Source organism: Schistocerca nitens, chromosome 3 (assembly GCF_023898315.1).
Source record: "Schistocerca nitens isolate TAMUIC-IGC-003100 chromosome 3, iqSchNite1.1, whole genome shotgun sequence".
NCBI classification, from domain to species: domain Eukaryota; kingdom Metazoa; phylum Arthropoda; class Insecta; order Orthoptera; family Acrididae; genus Schistocerca; species Schistocerca nitens.
The window spans coordinates 296,898,074-296,920,413 of NC_064616.1; the positions used below are offsets into that span (position 1 = coordinate 296,898,074).

Sequence of the window (22,340 nt, forward strand, 5' to 3'; positions counted from 1 at the left end):
GTTCTCCTCCCATCTACATCTACATGGATACTCTGCAAATCACATTTAAGTGCCTGGCAGAGGGTTCATCGAACCACCTTCACGATTCTCTATTATTCCAATCTCGTATAGTGCATGGAAAGAACGAACACCTATATCTTTCTGTACAAGCTCTGATTTGCCTTATTTTATCATGGTGATCCTTCCTCCCTATGTAGGTCGGTGTCAACAAAATATTTTCGCATTCGGAGGAGAAAGTTGGTGATGGAATTTCGTGAGAAGATTCCATTGCAACAAAAAAATGCCTTTCTTTTAATAATGTCCAGCCCAAATCCTGTATCATTTCTGTGACACTCTCTCCCATTATTTTGCGATTCGCACTCAAGGAATCAAACAAACTACATCTAGATTTGAACACATTACACAAGCTTAAGTTAGTAACATGAGGTATTGAGGTGGGAAAATCACAGTGATCTGAGGTTTATTTTTCTTAATATCACAAAATAGCTGTTGCCATTCAGGTAATTGGTGTTTTAGTACCTGTATATTTCTACTCTTTTCACTTCAGCATCATTGTTAATTATTATTGATGTGTGAAACTCTGTGAATACCTTTGTATTTTTCATGATATTTAATCAGTAGTTGCAGATGTTAATGATGGATCAGAGTTTGTCGCACTGTGCTTCATATAAAAACGTATTGCATCTTCAATCAAGCATGTGGAACTAATTACAACAAATTTCATATCCCCCCTTTTTTTTCTTAAACAAAACACCATGTAACTGCAGTACCTTGCTGATGCTATACTTTCTCCAGTAGGGACTGGAAATGTTGTTTTTCTTCATGTGCAGCAATAGTGCAGTGTAAATTATTGTACAATAGTTTTATACCTATGTTTTAGAAGGAAACATTTATGGAAATAAAATATGGCATGACTCTTTCTCCTATTTTCCACAGTTGATGTTATATATCAATAGGTAAATCCTGTGATTACGATAGTTATCTTCACATTACTGATTACATGTACTCAAGAATGACATTCTACCCAGAATGGGGAACATCATCAACACAGTTTTCTCCTTTAGCTCATACTAAAGCTGATACCCCAGTCCATATCTTTGTGAATTATTTGTTCTTACTCTCTCCCCATTATAACTGAAATAATGTTTTTTAAGTAGCTCATACATAATTATTCAGTGGCTTTGCTCTGCAAATATCATATATAAAAATTCCCTCTACAGAATCAGATATTCAAATTTATCATTTGTTTTACTAATAATTGGTACATGTTTTGAGATGTTTTACTTTTCTCTCAACTATTCTGCAAGTCTGTTCTGACATCATCTCTTCATTACCTGACTGTTAAATGAAAATTATAATTGGAGTACTGTAAAAATGTAAATATTTTTTTTTGTTTTTAAATATTAGTTCTTTTTGTTTAAAGTGTTTGGGAAAATTTCACATTTAATTGTTATAAGAAGTTTTTTCTTTTTTTATATGCAGGTCACCCAAACAGAACACAAAAAAGACAGAAAAAGATGAACGCAACAGAGATACGAGGAGACCCGAAGGGGAGAAAGTCACTCAATCATCTGATTCTCGTAGATTTGAGAAACGTACTTACGAAAGTGCTAGAAGTGGTCGTGAAGGATTTGCCCCACGTGGTGAACCCTCACGTAGGGGACGTGGTGGTTTCAGGTTTCGTGGAAGTTTGGGAAAACGTATGGATGGTTATGGTCCTCCTTCATCAAAAAGTCCCTTTGGACAACCTTCTGAAGAAACAAAAATAGTTATTCCTGATACTGCGAAAGAAAACCAGAAAAATATGGAGCCTGTTGTAAATGAAATAAACAAAGACGATCTCGGAGGTGAGATCATTAGCAATGAAGACAAAATAAAACAGAAGCAGCAAGTACTATCTGCTGGAATTATAGGTAGTGGTGTGAGACATCACCCAGGTGCTAACAAGATGTCGGGGCACATACCTCCTCGAATGCAGCGGAAGTCGGAGAGTGAACGTAGAGACTCCAGCAGAAGCAAAGGAGGCAACGGCAGTCGAGGAGGGGGTCACGGGCAAGGTAGGACACCTCAACGGGCATTTGGAGGGCCTTCAAACCAGAATACGCATAATTTTGATGGTGGTGATGAATGTTGGGAAACCACTTCTGAAAACAGTGAAACAGAGGACCGAGAAAGAAATGTGGGTACTCATAATGGGAAACATACATACCCTCAGTCACGTGATTCACACAGCATGAGCCGTAGGGCAAAGAACAATAAAGGTGGTTCTGGAGGTGGAGGAAGTCATTCTGCGAGAATGCCTGTTCCAGAAAAACCTGTAGGCAATGTTGGAAATACAAGTGATAATAGTGGGGGAGGTATGGCACAGAGGGGTGCTTCATCCCAAGACAACCGTTCACAAAACCGTGGCATCACTAACAACCCAGCAACAGTGGGTAATAAGTATGGAGCAAAAGAATTACCAAATTCAGTCAACAAAGTGGATGAAAATAAAGTTAATAACAGTACAATAGTTGCACAGGCAGTCAATGAACCTAATTCAGCTAAGAAAAAAGTAGAAAAAGACAAGACAAATGCTTTGGAGAAATATGATCTTAACAACTATGCAAGTAAGTTTCATTATTACAAAACTATTTCAAGTACTAGCTTAGATAACTTTTGTCTTTATAGGAAAGATAATTGCTTATGATCAAAATTTTCTGTTAGTTTTGGTTGTCAGTTTACCATTGAAGGAAATACGGTAGTCAGGGGAGCACAGGTTTAGGTGTAGGAAAACTCATTACACAGTGGGATCAAAACATTTTACAAAAATAATTAATTTCCATTACACAGATGAAGTATGGTGAATATTTATCAGGTAATAAATATTTTCATGGCACAATAACAACAAACTAAAGACACTATGCACCCCTCCTGCCCCCCCCCTCACCCACCCACCCACCCCCCTCCCCCTTTCCCTCCCAGTTTCCAGCACTTCTCGAACACTTCCTTTTGTCAGCTTGGGGGAAGAAAGAGGATGGGGTTTTCAGAGTTCAGTATTCTGATATTTTTTAATTTTGTTGATAAAGAAAGAATTGTCTTGCAAAAATGCTGTTTGTGTTTAGAGAATGACTGTGAGGTGAGCTGTGCTGAGTCCGTGATGAATTTTGAAGGGGAAGAAATAGTAGTATCTTTTTTCTTCAAAACAGAAATGAACAGTAATTTTTGTGTTTCTGGTTATATGAAGGTCTAGTTATGTTAAAAAGCACCATCTACAAATCTACGCAAATAATCAGGACCCATATGAATGAAAGGCAGACATATCAAAAGTTTATCTAACACTTCTATCCTGATCACGTAAGTAACTGCATTTAATGATTGTATATAGAAGCACCTGTAACTTATGGGACTGGTATAATTTTATATTGGTAATTTCAGATACTGGGCAGACTTCTTGAGAATTCCAGTTCCAAATCAATAACAACCTTGTGTGTGTGTGTGTGTGTGTGTGTGTGTGTGTGTGTGTGTGTGTGTGAGAGAGAGAGAGAGAGAGAGAGAGAGAGAGAGAGAGAGAGTGCAGTTCATAAAGTGATGATGAGTGTGACGGGATAGACAATAGGTATTTTTGTTTTGGTCAGTGTGTAATCTATGACAGGGCATTTACTAAATTAATACTAGGCATCTAACCAATTTGACTTTGTTAATACATTTTAGACAAAATAATTTCAGTCCCTTCCTTTAAAACAGGTCCTATTGCCAAAATCCCAAGTGCTAATAGAAAATAAATAAAACGGCCATTCTCATCAAATATTTTGATATTAGTGAGCACAGATTCTTACGTGCAACAACTCTGCATCTGTAAATGCATTCTACATGTCCACAACTGGAGTGTGTTGCTGTACAGATTAGTTTAGAATGTCATTTGCAGTGTCATGTCATTTTTGGTACCTATTACCCTAGGTATTATTATATCGTATTGATTTTCAGCTATGTGGCTTCACTGGTACTGTGATTCCTATTGCTTTACATACCAGGGACACACACTTAACTCTACAAGTGCATCACATATGTACTGACAAATTATTCTTCTGTAAGTTAATACATACAGATTGTACGAGAAATTCATTGTACTCCGACTCCAGTGTGCATATGGTATGTAGTCATTTCAACAAGTTCTGTTTGCATACAACCATGTCAGAATGTTTACTTTTCACAGTAAATATCTATCAATGATTCATCAGATTGAGTACTATTTTGTCCAAAATAGTTGGAAGGCATCCTTTTACATGTTATCAACATATTTTAAAATTAAGAATTTACGGAGTCTGTACACTGTCAAAAGGCTTTCTTGCACATTCCCAAATTGTATATGATAGGAAGTGAGATACATTTGATATTTGGAGGTCTGCATTGGGAAAGATGGAAATTATCCACCCACATCCTGTACTGCAACATTCTTTCCAGTAAAACTAATTGCTGCTGCTGCTCCTCCTCCTCCTCCTCCTCCTCCTCCTCCTCCCCCCCCCCCCCACCCCACTACTACTATTACTACTGAAGCCTAATGTGCCAACCATGAGTGTCTATATGGTGTCATGGTACATAAAAGATTTGAAGATGATATCACATAAATTTATTAATTATGAAATTATTTTGTTGCTTGACTTGCGTTTCTTGGTAAAAGTGGTTCTTCTGAGGTTGATGAACTTTCCTTTTAGTCTCTCTCTCTTATTTTGCTTGGTGGATTTTGAACAAGCGCAGTACTTTCACATTGCGCTTTCTACTGGTTAATCTAAAAGCATAAGATCAATACCATTGATAAGCTAAATTTCAGTTTTAATTGTGTGTTCGCATACTGAACGTTAATATATTAGATTTTTTTGAAGTTAAAGGTAGCCTTCATATTCTGTTTTAAAAAATTGTTGCAGGTGGATTATTTCTCTTTGTGTCATCTCAATGACTTTTGCGTTTATATTTTCTTTGAATAATTATTCCTCTACTATATGTCTCAAATTACTTTGCCATACAGCATTGAAGAAGAATAATTTTTGCCATACAGCATTCAAGAATAATAATTTTTATTATTTTACCATTTAGCCCATTTTCCTTACAATTACTAAGCTACCTCCTTCCTTTCTTGGAATTCCTCCACCTTTCTGGTTTTGGGGGAAGGGTGGGGAGTGCATACCGTTCCCTTCCTCTCAAAGTTTGAAGCAAAAATTTTATCTTCATCTATGATGGCCAAGTGTATTTCTCTAGAAACTGGCTGCACACTTTTATGACTTTTCAATTTAAATTTGCTTTTAGAATAATAATAGTACTTACAGTACAGTTGTGTGCACAGCATTGAATGGTAAATAGTCCTTTTGGTAAAGTTGCCAACAAAACACTTCAAGCTCTTAATGTAGCAGTAATTTGAAAATACCTCTGCTGTCAGCTGTTTCTTAAGTACAGGTACTTTGAGATTGATCACATTACCCATTTGATAAATGAACAGATACACTCAAGTTGCCTTTGAGGTAATAAACTACTACTGCTCACATGCCTCCCTATTTCATTACCTTTGTGTAGTCTCTTACATTATGTTCTGTTGTTGCCTGTAACTAATCAAAAATTTATTGATAATATGCATGCAGTGTATAATAAATTGTGTATCTGTCAGTTGGGGAATTATCATATGTCAGTCTTTCTGAAAAGTACGTTTAGACTATCCATGTTTTGTCATTCATTATCTGTGTTTGACTTTGTGCCTGTTCTTAAAACATTGTTTAGGAAATGTGCTAATAGTAGAGATGTGTGTCAGTGATGTCTAGTGATAGTTCATAACTGTTGTAATTATTCCTCTTAGTGAATGCTTAGTTGTGAAATGAACCTTACTTTGTCATAATTGGGCAAACCTGTAACTTCAGGTAGTCTCTCATTGTTCCAATCCATTCTGTTTCCTTGTGAATGCTATTTTAGTTTTTCCTGTGCAGATTTGTTATCTGATTGGGTGTGAGTGTTGTTTGTGTTGCCTGTGCTATGTAGGTGTGGTGATAGTTGATGACCAGCCTGAAGTGACAGTCGAGGATGGGAATTTCGCTTTTGGTGCAGACAGCGGCTTTCAAGAAGTGCGAAGTAAGAAGAATGTAAAGGAAGCGCGCCAGAAAGGAAATGCTGAGGACGCGAAGCCAGCTGGTCGCCCTCCCCGGGAAAAGGAGCCACGAAAATCTAAGCCCGGGAGTACGCAACAATCAAGCCATCCTCCACCACAGCAGCTGCAGCCACAACCTCAGGCTCAGGCACAACAGACTCCACTACCGCAAGGGCTTCCAGCAACCACAGCACCATCACCATCTTCCTCACCAGCAACACCACAGCAGGGGCAGCCTCCAGCTCAGCAACAATCTCAGCATCTTGTTACCCAGCCACAACGCCAGGGGTCACCTTCAGGAATGACAGCACAGTCTGTTCCACAGCAGCAACAGCAAATAACAGGCAAAACTGTCCTTCAACAAGAAATTTCTCAACAGCAAGTACAACGGCAGCCCCAGTCCCAGCAGCAGCAACCATCACCAACACCAACACCACCAACACAGCAGCAGCAGCACCAGCAGCAGCAGCAGCATCAGCAACCCTCCCAGCAGCCAGCTGCCCAGCAGCAAAGGCAGCAGCAGCAGCAGCAGCAACAGCATCAGGCTACAGCAGTTGGGTCACAAAACCAAGGAAGTGCAGGTTCTGGTCCACCATCTACCATAGCTGCGGTGCCAACTACTTCTTCCGCACCAACAGCTCCGGCAGCAAAGTTCCCTACAGAACGTCAGCGACAGAACAAACTTCCCCCTCGGTTTGTCAAACAGAGGATGAAGATGGCTGAGCAACAGAATTCAGGTGCCCATGTGGGAGCTCCAGACACAAGCAAGCAAAGCCGTCTCTTCCCAACAAAAGGTGTGTGCAAATGAATTTGTTGATTTGGAAATATATTAGAGTAGAATTCATTAATTTGATAGCTTGTACACCATACTTTGTATTATTGTTAGCATGTGCAGAAGTGAGATATCTTAATGTCATTTATTATTAATTTTTGTACTGGAAGTGATCAGGAACAAATTAGTTTATTTGTAATTTTGTCGTTTTACAGATGTGAACAGTCCTGCACCTCCACCTCCGGTGAATGCATGGACAAAACCAATTAATGCATCATTGCGACCAAATTCACCAGCTACAGGAACTGTTCCAAACTTACAACAGTTAGCAGTTGTATTAGGGAGTCAGGTTGATCACTGGTAAGGAAAAGAACATACTGTATAAAGGCAAATTCAGATTCAGCAATATCTGAATAGCAACAAGTAAAATTTCATTCATGATTTAGTGATGTGGTTGAGACATTTACATTGAAATAACTTATTCATTAACATCTACCCATAAATTCAGTTTGATATCGTGAACTTCTGTAACATTAGTATCTATTCTCTGATCTCTATCCATTCTACATTGATTCTTTCTCACTTTAGGAATATGACTTCTGCATACCTTTGCTCTCTCTCTCTCTCTCTCTCTCTCTCTCTCTCTCTCTCTCTCTGTCTCTTTCTCTTTCTCTGCCCCATTTCTGAGGTTGATCATCCTGTCAACTTCCCATCTATTTTGTATTTCTATTTGTTGCTAGGTAAAATTTTTCAGTTGTCTTCCACCCTTAGCACATTTCTAATTATCCCCCCCCCTTTTTTTTCTTTTTTTTTTGTTTTTTTTTTTTTGGGGGGGGGGGCAGGCAGGGAGTAGTGAAATAGACACTGGACTCCCATGTGGACAATAGTTCAAGTCCCCATTTGGACATCCAGATTTAATTTTCTGTTTCTTTAGACAAGTTAAGACAAATGCCAGGATGATTCTTGTGAACGCACACTTCAGATTTCCTTTCCTGCCAGAACATCTGCTCCATCATCCCATCCTGAACAGGACATGAAACCCAAATATTATTTTCGTACTAAAATTAAATAAATGAAAATAAAATATCAAAGCCTCAAATTCATAAGAAGTTAAGTTATTTGTGGAATTCAATCTGATAATTTAACAAGGTGGAAAACTTACATTTTGAAGAATTTCTTTTGAATAAATCTTTGTAACACGTTTATCAACAAGAGCCAGTTTCAGATTTCTGGATCCTATAATATAGGAAATTAATCAAAAAGCTGTAAATTCATTTTGTTATTTGTATGTTTCATTAGTGTATATCAGTAGAAAAGACAGTCTCCTCATTTTTGTGGTAGAAATTAGTGATAATAGTCTTTTACTTTAATCCTACATCTGCCGCCCCATTTGGCTGTCATGAATAGGTCGCATTTGGTGTAAAGTAATGAAACCACTACATTTGTCTTAACTAGGATACCATAACACTGCAGTTAGTGAATCTTTTTTAAACTTAACCACAATTTTTCATGGTTTTTAACATTGCAATAAAACAATCAAAATAAAAAAATCTCAAATCTGTCTTGTAGTGGTAATGCCCCCAATGCAAATTGATTCCTGGCACATTTCCTGCCATTCAACCCCAAGTCAATGCTGTGCCATTCATAAGGGTATATCTAGGTACATTGAAACTGTTCCTTAGTGTACTGCCAACCGCGTCACAAAAACATTTCTTCATGTAGTAATGTCTTTTGACTTCAAAATAAAGAGGCAAATAAGTTGGCTTGTATCAATGAGTGTTTAAAGAAGGGGTCCTGACATTTGTTAGAGTTTACTGAAATTATAATTATTTAAGATCTTACTTGCAACTATGTGGTTTCAGTTTATCATCTGCTTTTTTTATGCAGTGCTGTGGAAGTAAGTGATCAGCAGCCACAATCTGGAACCAGCAGCCATCGTAGTACACCAAATAGTGAAAGTGTCCAGGCAAAAACAGCTAGAGAGGTAAGTTAGTCATCACTGTTGAATTTTTTCTGTGATGTGTTACAGAATTAAATTGTGTTTGTTTAAAGTTCACAGGTAAGTATCTAATAATGAAAGGCAACTACAAAAGGGCATTAAATTTAATTTTGTGAACTGTAAAACAAGAAAACAGTTCTGATTCGTAATAGACATGAGTCATAATCAGGAACAATAATAATAAACAGCATGAATGTGTAACCACATCTCATTCCTTTTATTTACCTTCCTCAGTTATCTGTTTCCCCTTCCACCAGTGAAGTTGGTTATTATATGTCTCTTAATAATTGGGGAACGGAATACCTTTCATAGTAGACTCTTACGTATAATTTTATTTGAATGGAAAAATTAGGTGGGAGGTGGCAGATACAGAGGGCCTAATATGCAGATCAGCTAACTCTGATGAACTTTATCTGGAGTATGGTTTTTTCTGCAATTGCAGTAAATATACCACAGAATATGTTGTGTTGCTCAATTGGTTGATGGATTTCATTTTTTAGTTCTGTGATAGATTCAGGTCTCGAAGAAAATCTCAAAGCATCAAGATTAGCACAGTGTGTTGAGAGTGAGGGATGAATGTTGATGTAAGCACTTGTATTGGTATTGTGTAAGAATTAAATTTACTGATATAGTGTGATGGCTTTGTTTATCTACACATCCTCAGAGATTTAATTTTTGCAAGCCATTTGTTTGGAGTGTTAAATTTTTCAAAAATGTTAAAAGAATGACATGTACGTGACCTTGGTTTGATTATGGGTTCAGTAAGAACACCAGCCCTCTGTTTATGGGATTACAGATATAAAAAAACTGTTTCATATAGTTTTCTGTTATATTAATGACTTCGCATGTGTATGTGGTTGTGGGGTTGGGGATCATTCATAAAATACGAAAGCACAATGCCCCGTGTGACACCCATAAGACTGCTGTATTTAAAGTGTTGAGAATTAGGTCATTGACAAACATAAGCTTTTTTAATAGCATTATTTGACTATTGTGTTTCATCTCGGCTACTATTGTTGGTTTGTTCATCTTGCATCCATATTGAGTAGTCTGCACAAGTTCATCAACTTCTAAGATACCTTACTTTCTCCAGCCACATGCAAGGTGGGATTACTGTGCTGCAAATGGTTCACAATTTATATTTTTGCTGTAATGTTTTCTCTCACTTGTCATGATGTTTGCATTAGGTAGGTGTTCTTTGTAGTTGTCATAAGTAGTATGTGCTCTTACAATGTTTTCCTCACTTTTCATTTGTCTTACTTGAGGAATAAACAGATTCCCAGTGCGCAACATTCAATATTATTTTGTTAACATTGCTTGGCAGATGACACGAGATTGAAGTAGAATTGAAAGTGCTCACCAGAAATTTGAAGGAAGAGTAATGAAATCAGTTATTTAAGAATAGTGCTCTGGTTGATTTTAATTTCAAGGTAAGGTTTTGCGATGAGGGCCTGCGTCAAATCCATTAACTGACGAGGGGAGACCACAATGTTTAGATCATAGATTTACTTCAAACTTTGTACACCTTTAGCAGTTTATTAGGACAACATTATTTGCATATTGTATGGTATGATACTGCTACAGTTTCAAGAAAATAACAAGAAAAGTTTTATGTTTAGAGTATCTACCAGTGCATCGCAGCTCTGAACTCTAGATGACTGCAGGCAGGTGGTTAGCGTTGAAACTCTGTTATCGCTGGACTGGGTCCTGCACTTCTACTTCTTCTGCTGCTTCTTCTTTTTCTTCTTCTTCTTCCTGGTCATAATATTTCATATAGGTGGCACTTGGAAGATAATTTAGTGAAAAAACATGTATTTCCACGAATGTTCATTGAATTGTCGATATTACTTGACTGTTTACTATTTGTAATTATTACAACAAATATTATCTTTATAATGGTCAACAAGTAAATAACAAAACATGTATGCCTGTCATGATTTGCGAATAGGGTCCGCCTCTTGAAGGCTTCCACAGTACAAGAATGCATCATTTAATCAACGTTTTGCAACTGCATTAATCATTGAATCTTGATGACATTCATCATCCACAGTAGTCAAAGACTTGGGAGTCACCTCCATTTTTGCAGAAGAAAATGTAAATTTTCTAATTTTAAAAATATTTGCATGTTACACTTTGTTCTCAAAAGCACGTGTGACAATTTCGATTTTTGTGCATTACCCTTATGTTCTGGTATATTTTAACTACTCATTGTGTTACTGAACAGAGTTATCTACACCCATATTTATCAATGTTTGACTTGGGCTTTCCAAGCTTTCCCTTCATTCTTGAAACCTGTGTCTGCTGGTTGAAGCATCCAGGTACAAAGCAGTTTCAAAGTACATTAACCAATTACTGGTATAAGGAGTTTTGCATACCATGACAGGCATATATTTTGAGGAAAACTTTGTGTGCTGTGTCATTTACTTAGTGATAATTATGTTATAAATTTGCTGTTGTAATTAAAATTAGTAAACAGCAAAGTACCCCAGAAATACACGTGTTTTCTCAATGCATTGCTTTTCAGATGTCATGTATATGAAATAATATAACCCAGTGTTGAAAAAAATGTATATTTAAAAAACAAAAAAAGCAGGACTTGAGTCAGCAATCAAAAGATTATGGAGTTTGAAAGCTAATCACTTGACTACCGCTATCTTGTGGATAGAATCGCAATGCACCGGTACATATTCTACTCGTAAAATGTGTTGCTAGTTGCACATTTTGTTGTACTAAAAGCATACAAAGTTTGAAGTAAATCTGTGATTCAAATGTTGTGACTTGCCCTCGAGTCTGATGCTGGTATATAACTGATCAGAAATATTCATTTCCTACAGTCAGCATTGAGGGATTACACTCAAATAGCTACTAAATTCTTTTAAAAAAGAGACCACCAGCACTATAGGGCTGCCTTCAACTTTACAATGTCATATAAAGGCTAAGAGCAATAAATTTTTGTCACTTCTATTCTGTTGTGTTATTTCTTCAGTTTCAGCTTACCAGCAGACAGATATAAAATGTTTGTAAGTTGGGTGCAAGTAGAGAAATGGACTTGTGGCTCCCAACGTGCTGGAAGCTTTCCAGTTTGATTTTGTGGGCTTATTTAATTTGAGCAGGTTCTTATATGAATAACAACAATGAAAATTCCTGGATAGATAATATGTAAAATAAAGGAAAGTCAGCCACTAACCTGTAGCTAACAAGCATCTGGTGTTTAGAAGCATTCAACAGAAATAGCATTATACTAGCTGAAAAGCTAGTAAAGTTCTATATGTGTTGCATGTTTCTATGTGCAGTGCGTCAGCCTGCTGTAGGTGTGTTGTTGCCTTTCCTTTATTTTTTCCATATTATCCAGCTTATTATTTGATCTCATGAGGCCAAGTGAATGCTGTTAAAAACATTGTCATCAGTTAAAAATCCGAAGTGGTCACAGGGAATCAAGGTTGGCACTTCAGTGTCGGAAGTAAACAGTGATAAACACTACACCAGAAAGGGAAATGCCTAATATGGTTGTTTACACATGTTGGCTAAGAGCCATACAGAATTATTTTCATGAAAATTTTAGTTACAGAATTCTCTAATGTGAATTATATGCAATCTTATTCTAGTTAAAAGCTATTGGAACCTATATCTGCTACTAAACTGTGACAAAAGCTTATGTTATGAATTATGCAAAGCTTAGTTATTAAGTACCAGTTCTTTGAATAGGTACAGAGAGAACAGGAAACTTGCCGATCAAAGGGTGGCAGCAGCCATAGCACACTGAAATAAATATTAGAAAATCTCACAGTCATTAGAAACTATTTTTCATGAGCACTATAGTCCTCTCAATATCAGTGTGTTTTAAAATGAAAGTAATGTGAGTTATTGTTTTCAGGTTCACATTTCCTGATGTGTAGTATACTAAAAGTGTACGATATTTGCATTAATGTACTACCTGAAATTGTGTTTCATACGTATTATTTTGATTCTTCTTGTTTGCCTTAAACTCTGTCACTGCTTTTCATCTTACCTATTTAGTCAGAGAGAAAGAGAAGGAAGGGGGGATTTTTTCTGCTTAAACTCCCATCTATTTATTGGGCATTATAGAGGAATGTAAGTAGCATTAGCACTAGAATTATAAAATTGTAACTGTGTTTGTAATACATCTTACAGGCTACAGATAAAACAGTATTGGATGGAACATCACCTCCTGTTCAGACAATAATTTTTGAAAACACAAATTACAAGACTACCCCTCCTGATTTGGCTGTAAAATGTAAATTTGCAAACATGAAGACATCCAGAGCGGATAAAAGCAGAGGTGAGTTTTGTAATGGTTTCAAAACTGTTTTCCTGTTGAATGTGACGGAAAACTTCTGTTTAGCAAATTTTAACATTATTCTTTAAACTTTTTTGCTTGCTCAGTGACAAAATCTACATAGTATGTAATTTTTTTCCTGACAGCATGTGTGCTAACTTATTCTGTAAAAGAATTTTAATTATTATTAGATGTGTAACAATTCAATTATATACTGGGTTTATAGATCGAAAAATTGGTGATGATGGGGAAGACAGTCCACTGGTCTTCAATAAAGCAAGTGGTGCAATACCAGACATTGGCAAGAATGGGGAAAATAAATCAGAAGCAATCCAGATGCCTCTGACTTTCAGCAAGGTAAATTTACTATTTTTTGTAGTGTGAGAATCTGTTTATGGTTATGAAATTTGCCAAATTATCCAACTGATTATTTCATTTTCATTGAATGAGTAATTTTAGTGATTGTTCTTCAAGGTGAGATTAGTACAAGTTGCAGTATTTCAATTTTGGTCAGTGTATGACAGTTTGGTGTTGCAAATAAATATCAAGATGCAGCAATACGTTCAACTCCATCGGTCTAAAGGCATAAACTAAAAGTGAGGTTGGATGATGAGGTTTCAGTATCCTGTCAGTGATGTCAATTGTCAACTTCTATATGAAATGGATTATCTTGGCAGAAACTAATCCTGCTTTTACTTTATTCAATGTAGGAAAACCTAAATCTGGATGACCAAATGGTTTTTTGAAGCTTGCTCCACCCAGATAAGAGTCCAGTGTCTTGGCCACTGTGGCTCTTTAGTACCATTTTGTAATACCCTCATGCATTAAGAACATCTATACTCCCTTAGAGCCAAAATTGTGTAACACATTATTCATGTTTTGAGATGTTTAGTGTCTTACATAGATTCTTATGTAAAATTCAACAGTACTTTTTGTATTACTTTTTTCAAATTATTTATGCTATCAGTAGAGACCTGAAAACATAGCATCTACTTTTAGTAATATGTGTATACTCTCTGGCAAAATTCACATCTATTTTATAAATGTTTGTTTCTCTTGAGAAGCAGCAGCATTTGCCTGCCAGTGAACTGAATGCTTCTTAGATTTAAGGTGTTTTTCAACATTACTTTTTTCACCCAATTTGATGATAACTTTTGTGGACATTCATAGCTGTGCAATGCATAGATGACAATGGTATGAATAGAACCAAGAGGGCACTTAGCATAGAAGTAGAACCAAAAATAACTTGATTTGCATATTAGGGAAGAATTTTGGCTTGGTCAAAAGATGTTGACAGGTTTCGTTTTCCTCTCGCTGTAGCGCAATTTATGGGCATCACAAAACGGCAGCTGGCCACAAGTGTAAACAAACTTTGAAATGACTGCTCTGCAATTCACATTTAAGTGCCTGCAGATGGGGCTTCGAATAACCTTCAGACTATTTCTGTACCGTTCTACTCTCTAACAGCACCTGATGAAAAATGAACGTTTAAAATCTTCCTGCATGAGCTCTTGATCTCTCTTATTGTAACACAATGATCATTTCTTTCTATAAATGGAAATGTGTGGCTAGAGCCTCCCGTTGATGGGGATGAAATGATGATGATTAGGACAATACAACACCCAGTCCCTGAGCGGAGAAAATTTCCGACCCAGCCGGGAATCGAACCCGGGCCCTTAGGATTGACAGTCTGTCACGCTGACCACTCAGCTACCAGGGCGGACATTTCTTTCTATGTAAGTGGGTGAAAGTAGAATATTTTTGCATTCAGAGGAGAAGTTGGTGATTAAAATTTTGTGGAAAGATCTTTTTGCAATGAAAAGCCTCTGTTTTAATGAATGCCACCCCAACCCACTTATATCCATGATACTATGTCCCATATTTCATGATATACAAAACAAGCCGCCGTTCTTTGGCTTTAGACTTTATCAATATCCTCCATCAATCGTGTCCAGTAAACATCCCATGCCACACAGCAGATTAGCAGACCTGTTGCATCTTGTAAGTGTTCTGTCTACAAAATGCAGTCTCTGTTTTGTCTTCCCCACATCATCCTCTATAGCATTCCAATTTAATTTGTTTGTAATGGTAATTCCTAGGTATTTGTTTGAATTGACAGCCTTTAAATTTGCATGATTTATTGTGTAACTGAAATTTAAAGGATTTGTTTTCACACTTATGTGGATGACCTCACGCTTTGCTTTATTCAGAAACAACTGTCGCTTTTCTCACCATACAGATGTCATGCCTAGGTCATGTTACCATTGGTTTTGATCTTCTGATGAGTTTACTGAATGGTAAATGATGGCATCATCTGTGAACAATCTAAGATGGCTGTTCAGATTGTCTCCTAAATCATGTACATAGATTAGGGACATCAGTAGGCATAACATATCCTTCGGGGGATGCCAGCTTCACTTTGGTTTTACTGTTTCACGTCAGTGACTGTGAACTGTGAATTTTCTGACAGGAAATCACAAATCAAGTCGTGCAGTTGAAGTGATACTCCATGCAATTTGGTTAGAAGTCTCTTGTGAGAAACACTGTTGAAAGACTTATGGACATATGAAAATATGGAATCAATTTGAGACCCCCTGCCAATAGCACCCATTATTTTGTGTGAATAAAGAGCTAGTTGTGTTTCGCAAGAGCAGTATTTTCTGAATCTGCCGCCAAGGTAATTCATGTTGTCTGAACATAGTATATGTTCCAAAGTTCTGCTGCAAATTGAAGTTTTTGGTATGGATCTGTAATTAAGTGGATTAATACTGTTTCCTCTCATTAAATATTGGTGGGAGCTGTGCAGCTTTCCAGTAATTGGTATGATCTTTCATCGAGTAAGTGGTTGTGTGCGATTGCAAAGTATGGAACTGTTGGATCAGCATCCTAAACCTAATTGGTATTCTGTCTTGATTGGTAGACGGGGATTTATTAAATGATTTAAGGTGCTTCACTACACTAAGGATATCTACTTCTAAGTTACTCAGTGCTTCTATGTTACTAACTAGAATTAGGACCTCCAGAGGGGTGAGGTGGTGTGCAGGAATCGAGCCCTGCCTCCTCCTTGCAGGACAGCAGCCCACACTTGTGTTCTGAATTTTGACAATTGAATTGAGACAACTGAAAACAATAGCAGGCACAGTGGCATAACTTCAAACTATACCACTTAAGATGTCGACAGGTAAATGGGATATGTTTGACATCTACATTTTCAATCACCTGTGCCAAAAACTCTGTGGTTAAGGTAATTATAATAGTGCAAAACCCACACATCCAACACAGCTGATTGTGCTTATATTAGTCCTCATAGTACAGATGGCGGATTTTGATGAGGTGACTGAAACAAATTGGAAGAGAACAATGCGCAAACATCACTAAAGCCACGTTTTTACATTCAAAGTCGCTTCCGCGTTAAAGCAGTCCAATATCAAATGTCACATTAATTACATTTTCAAATAATTATTTGTGTATGTAAATGTCATAACGTACCTTTTGCCAAGCATATTGCAACATAGGCATATACTTCGGTGCAGAAAATTCATTGTAAAGAGAAAGGAAGCTTTCGAAATGTGGTGCTACAGAAGAATGCTGAAGATTAGATGGGTAGATCACATAACTAATGAGGAGGTACTGAATAGAATTGGAGAGAAGAGGAGCTTGTGGCACAACTTGACTAGAAGAAGGGATCGGTTGGTGGGGCATGTGTTGAGGCATCAAGGGATCACCAATTTAGTATTGGAGGGCAGCGTGGAGGGTAAAAATCGTAGAGGGAGACCAAGAGATGAATACACTAAGCAGATTCAGAAGGATGTGGGTTGCAGTAAGTACTGGGAGATGAAGAAGCTTGCACAGGATAGAGTAGCATGGAGAGCTGCATCAAACCAGTCTCAGGACTGAAGACCACAACACCTCCATCTTGGGGTCACAACCTTTGCAGCATTTTCCCTTCCGTGCTTCTCTTTCCTCTCCTGTGACTAACATACCTGGAATTTTTTGGGAAAATGTCCTTAATTTTCAATAGCCTGACATCAGAACAGTCCCTCCACTACACTGTTTTTTCATTCTGTGTCCTTGTTCTCCTATTCTTCCTCCACTTTGGCATTGCGGTTTCTCTTTTCCTTCTTCTTCCTCCCTATGATCGCCTGAAGGCTGATTCAAAGACCCTCCCAACTGCACCTCGGTTCCTCGTGGTTTCACATACTGAAGATGTTCAGTCCTTTGCTACAGTTAATCTGTTTATTATTCAGAAAGGTTTTGATGCAGTTGTTGGCCCTGTGAAATCCTTCTCTCGTTTATGCAATGCCACTTTGCTTTTGGAGACTAGTTGTGATTCTCAAGCACAATTGCTGCTTGCACCTTTGCTCCTCCACAGCTATCCTGTTCATGTGGAGGCCCATTGAATGCTGAATTCTTCATGTGGTGTTATTTACACTAGGCTGCATGGTGGTCTGACTGAGGCAGAAATCCAAAATTACCTCTTTGATGAGGGTGTCACTGCCGTCCATTGGGTGATGAAGACGGTGGATGCACACTTAGTGCCCGCATGCACTCTTTTTCTCATGTTTGGTAGAGTAGTGCTTCCATCAAACATCAAATCAGGATATGAAGTCATCACGGTACAACCCTGCTACCACTGTCGTCATTAACAACCACACTCCAATGTCCTGTTGACACTCAGCGAAATGTGTCACCTGTGGTAGGGATGCTCAGGAGGGCAATTGCCTGCCTCCTCCTCCCTGCTGTATCAATTGCAATGGCGACCATGGAGCCTAACCCCTAGGATGCCCCGTGTATCTTGATGAGCGGACCATCTAGGAGATATGGGAGAAAGAGAAAGTACGTTACCCTATTGCTCACAAGTTGTTGGTTAGCCGGAAACCCTGTGTTTTACCATCCAGCACTTACAGCATTCTTCATTGCACTCCATGAAGGACATGGCCACACAGACTTGAGACATCAAATTCAGCACCTCGGTTGTAAGATCGCCCAGTGTCACTGTAGCATCCCTGTCTCCTTCTCCTCCTCCTCCTCCTCCTCCTCCTCCTCCTCCGGCTGTGCAAGAAGCCACCATATTTTCACCTTACACAGCGAAATCACCTGCTACACAACTGTTAGTTCGGACAGGATAGAAAGAGTATGCCCACAAAGACTTTCTACATTCCTCCAGCCAACAAACATCTGAATCTTCATCTGCAACCGCAAAGACTCCTAAAAATCAAGGGCAAACGGTCTCCTCCTTTGCTGACTTGGAGATCATCTTCAGCGGTGTTGCCGTGTGATACCCTCACCCGCCAGACCTCTGTGTTGCCGGAGTGCACCGCCAGCTGTTTTTCTGCCCTAGACTCCTCAGGCTGACCAAGGGAGAATGCCGACACCTTTGTAGATCTTGTGGAGAAGGATCCTCCAGTCTGTGCGCCCTGTGGCAGCTGCCAAGATGACACCCCTTCATTTTTCCCTCCTCCCTTTTCCCCATCATGACTCTCCTGCAGTTGTTTATGCATCTACATGTCTGTCCCTCTTATGCCATCTTAGTACTATCCATCATCGTGGCATCCATTTGGCCACTGGCGCCTTTTACACTAGCCCGGTTAAGAGTCTGTATGCAGCAGATGCAGAAATACTACTGTTCTACTGCTGTGACTTTCTCCTCAGCAGATATGCATGTAGTTTGTCTGTCGTGCACGGCCACCCACCTTATGCCTCTTTCTTCAATGACTCCTTTGATCGCCAGTATGGGGAACGTCCCTCTTCTCTGTTACCTCCTGGAGTTTGCTTTTGGCTCTTGCTACAGCAGCTTACCTTCACGCTACCTGCCACTTTCCCAATGGATGTGAACCATTCACCACCTTGGCTTCTTGCAGCAGCCCGTGTTCACCTTGGCCTTCATTTGCTTCCTAAGAACACTACTCCAACCTCGCTCTGTAGCCTTCAGTTTCACAACCTTTGCGCGGAACTTAGCAATATACCTTTGTGTTCACTGATGGGTCTTGGACTCACCGCGGTGTCAGGTGTGCCTTCGTCATTGGCACTGCTTCTGGAACACTGCTCAGTATTTACAGCAGAGCTCTGCGCCCTGTATCAGACCATGCAGTTCATCCGGCAACACAGGCTTCTCAGATGTGTCATCTGCTCAGACACTCTCGGTGCTCTCCAAAGCCTGTGTGTGCCATACACTGTCCATCTCTTAGTGCAACGGGTCTGGGAAAGTTGTCACTTGCTCACTCTTGACAGAACCACTGTGACGTTTATGTGGGTCCCTCGTCACATCGGTCTGAAGGAAACAAGGCCTCTGACAATGCTGCCAAGGCTGGAGTACTGGCACCTCAGCCTGCTTGTTCTGACATTCCGTCCAATGATCTCTGTGTTGCCGCCTGTCAGCAGGTGGTGTCTCTTAGGCATCAGCTTGGTCTTCCCTTCATGGGAACAAGCTCCGGGTTATTAAGCATCTCCCAGCAGCTTGGATGACCTCGCCTCGGTCCTCTCACCATGAGATCATTTTACCTAGGTTGCATATTGGGCACTTTCTTTTTAGCCATCTCCTCTTCTCAACCTTTGACAATCCACCATTCCCTGACAGAATGCCATTTTTCTTTAACCACTTACATTCTAGTTTCTGTTTGCTATCAGAGTTATCGGCCGTTTTAGCGAATGACACGCAGGCTGTCAACTGCATTTTACTTTTTATCTGTTGTAGCCATAAGGCGAAGGACAATTAATTTTTAGTTCAGGATCTCTGTTTCTCTTTGGCATATTTTATAGACCTTTCTCCACATCCCTGTTTTAGCTGTCTTCTCTTCCATCAATTGAGATTAACACAGAGTCATTTTTATCTTCTCTCTTTGTCTTCATCTTCTACATTTCTCTAGTTGTTTCTGTGCCCTTAAAAAAAAAAACCTCTCATCCAATGGAACATTTGTGGCCTTGGATCCAACAAGGAGGATTTATGGCTGCTTCTGAAATCGCAGTGTCCACTTATTTGCCTCCAGGAAACAAAATTGCATCCTCATGATCACTTTGACCTCTCGTATTTCCTTCCGGTCTGCTTTGACCTCTCCCCCCATGGACAGCATTCGATCTTATGGCGGGGATGACTTTCATAGTCAAACCATCTCACTGAACAACTGGGCGCAAGCTGTTGCAGGCTGCATTTTCCTTGTTCTTTTCACCTTTCCTCTTTGCACCATTTACATCCCGTCATCATTTGGTGTCACCAGGGCAGACTTCTTCCAGCTCTTTGGACAACATCCTCTCCCTTTTTGCTGCTCAGCAGTTTTATTGCACACCATCTCCTTTCAGGATCTCCCAGAACCTGTGCGAGAGGTGCCCTCTTAGCTGACCTTCTCAATCAACTTCACCTCATCTGCCCTAACACTGGAGCACCCATGTTCCTTTCAGGCTCCACACACACCTGTTCCCATTTGTACCTGTTGTTCTGTGCTGTTCAGCTTGCCCATCATCTCTAGTGGTCTTTTCTCTCTGAAATGTCCTTGAGTAACCATTTCCAGTGTGCTTTCCATTTGTGGACTCCTATCCCACCTACGTATAAACCCAACTGGCAGCATTCTAGGGCCGATTGGAGGCTTACTGCTGCAGAATGTTCCATTCCTCGCACTTCATCTTTACCACGCTGTGTCCCAGTGCCTTGGTGGACTGAGACGTGCTGGGATACAATTCGCGGGCTGAGACTTGCTCTCCACATTTTTAACCGTCATCCTATGATGGCAAACTGTGTTTACCCTTACTACTACTCCTCGGCTCTACAGCCCTTGGAGGGCCTTGGTCTGCATTACAATATCCTGCCATTCTATCTGATCCATGGCTTTCAGTCTCCATCCTCTGACACCCAGCTTTTTCATGTCTTCTTCAACTCCATCCACCCATTTCTTTCTGGGCCGTCCCCTCCGCCGTCTGCCTCCAGCCTTGCTATCAAAAATCCTCTTACATGCTCTGTCTTCTTCCATTCTGACCACATGCGCTGTCCACCACAGTCTTCTTATTTTAATGGTAGTGACAATGTCACGTTCTTCAAAAAGGTGTTGTGGTTCTGCATTCGTACGAATACGCCAACATTCTTGCTCATATACTGGGCCATATATTTTATGTAGCATCATTCTCTCCCGTATGCTCAGGATCCTTTCCTCATTTGCAGTCACGGTCCACGTTTCGGCACCATACATAACAACTGACAAAGGTCATCCCCGTTTTCAAGAAGGGACGTCGAACAGATGTGCAGAACTATAGACCTATATCTCTAACGTCAATCAGTTGTAGAATTTTGGAACACGTATTATGTTCGAGTATAATGACTTTTCTGGAGACTAGAAATCTACTCTGTAGGAATCAGTATGGGTTTCGAAAAAGATGATCGTGTGAAACCCAGCTCGCGCTATTTGTCCACGAGACTCGGAGGGCTATAGGCACGGGTTCCCAGGTAGATGCTGTGTTCCTTGACTTCTGCAAGGCATTCGATACAGTTCCCCAAAGTCGTTTAATGAACAAAGTAAGAGCATATGGACTATCAGACTAATTGTGTGATTGGATTGAAGAGTTCCTAGATAACAGAATGCAGCATGTCATTCTCAATGGAGAGAAGTCTTCCGAAGTAAGAGTGATTATAGGTGTGCCGCAGGGGAGTGTCGTAGGACTGTTGCTATTCACAATATACATATATGACCTTGTGGATGACATCGGAAGTTCACTGAGGCTTTTTGCGACTGATGCTGTGGTGTATCGAGAGGTTGTAACAATGGAAAATTGTACTGAAATGCAGGAGGATCTGCAGCGAATTGACGCATGGTGCAGGGAATGGCAGTTGAATCTCAATGTAGACAAGTGTAATGTGCTGCGAATACATAGAAAGAAAGATCCCATATCATTTAGCTACAATATAGCAGGTCAGCAACTGGAAGCAGTTAATTCCATAAATTATCTGGTAGTATGCATTAGGAGTGATTTAAAATGGAATGATCATATAAAGTTGATCGTCGGTGAAGCAGATGCCAGACTGAGATTCATTGGAAGAATCCTAAGGAAATGCAATCCTAAAACAAAGGAAGTAGGTTACTGTACACTTGTTCGCCCACTGCTTGAATACTGCTCAGCAGTGTGGGATCCGTACCAGATAGGGTTGATAGAAGAGAGAGAGAGAGAGAGAGAGAGAAGA

The 22,340-nt window shown here is 39.4% G+C and overlaps 1 protein-coding gene across 1 annotated transcript in view; it reads left to right on the forward strand.

Moving 5' to 3' along the window:
- Nucleotides 1-22,340, forward strand: part of LOC126248274 (protein PRRC2C-like) — a 240,396-nt gene that overhangs the window by 168,830 nt on the left and 49,226 nt on the right. Inside the window, exons 21-26 of the mRNA XM_049949121.1 lie at nucleotides 1,483-2,609; nucleotides 6,004-6,903; nucleotides 7,097-7,241; nucleotides 8,769-8,865; nucleotides 13,033-13,180; nucleotides 13,404-13,534. Coding sequence (XP_049805078.1) covers nucleotides 1,483-2,609; nucleotides 6,004-6,903; nucleotides 7,097-7,241; nucleotides 8,769-8,865; nucleotides 13,033-13,180; nucleotides 13,404-13,534 — 2,548 coding nt within the window. The remainder of the gene's footprint in view (nucleotides 1-1,482; nucleotides 2,610-6,003; nucleotides 6,904-7,096; nucleotides 7,242-8,768; nucleotides 8,866-13,032; nucleotides 13,181-13,403; nucleotides 13,535-22,340) is intronic.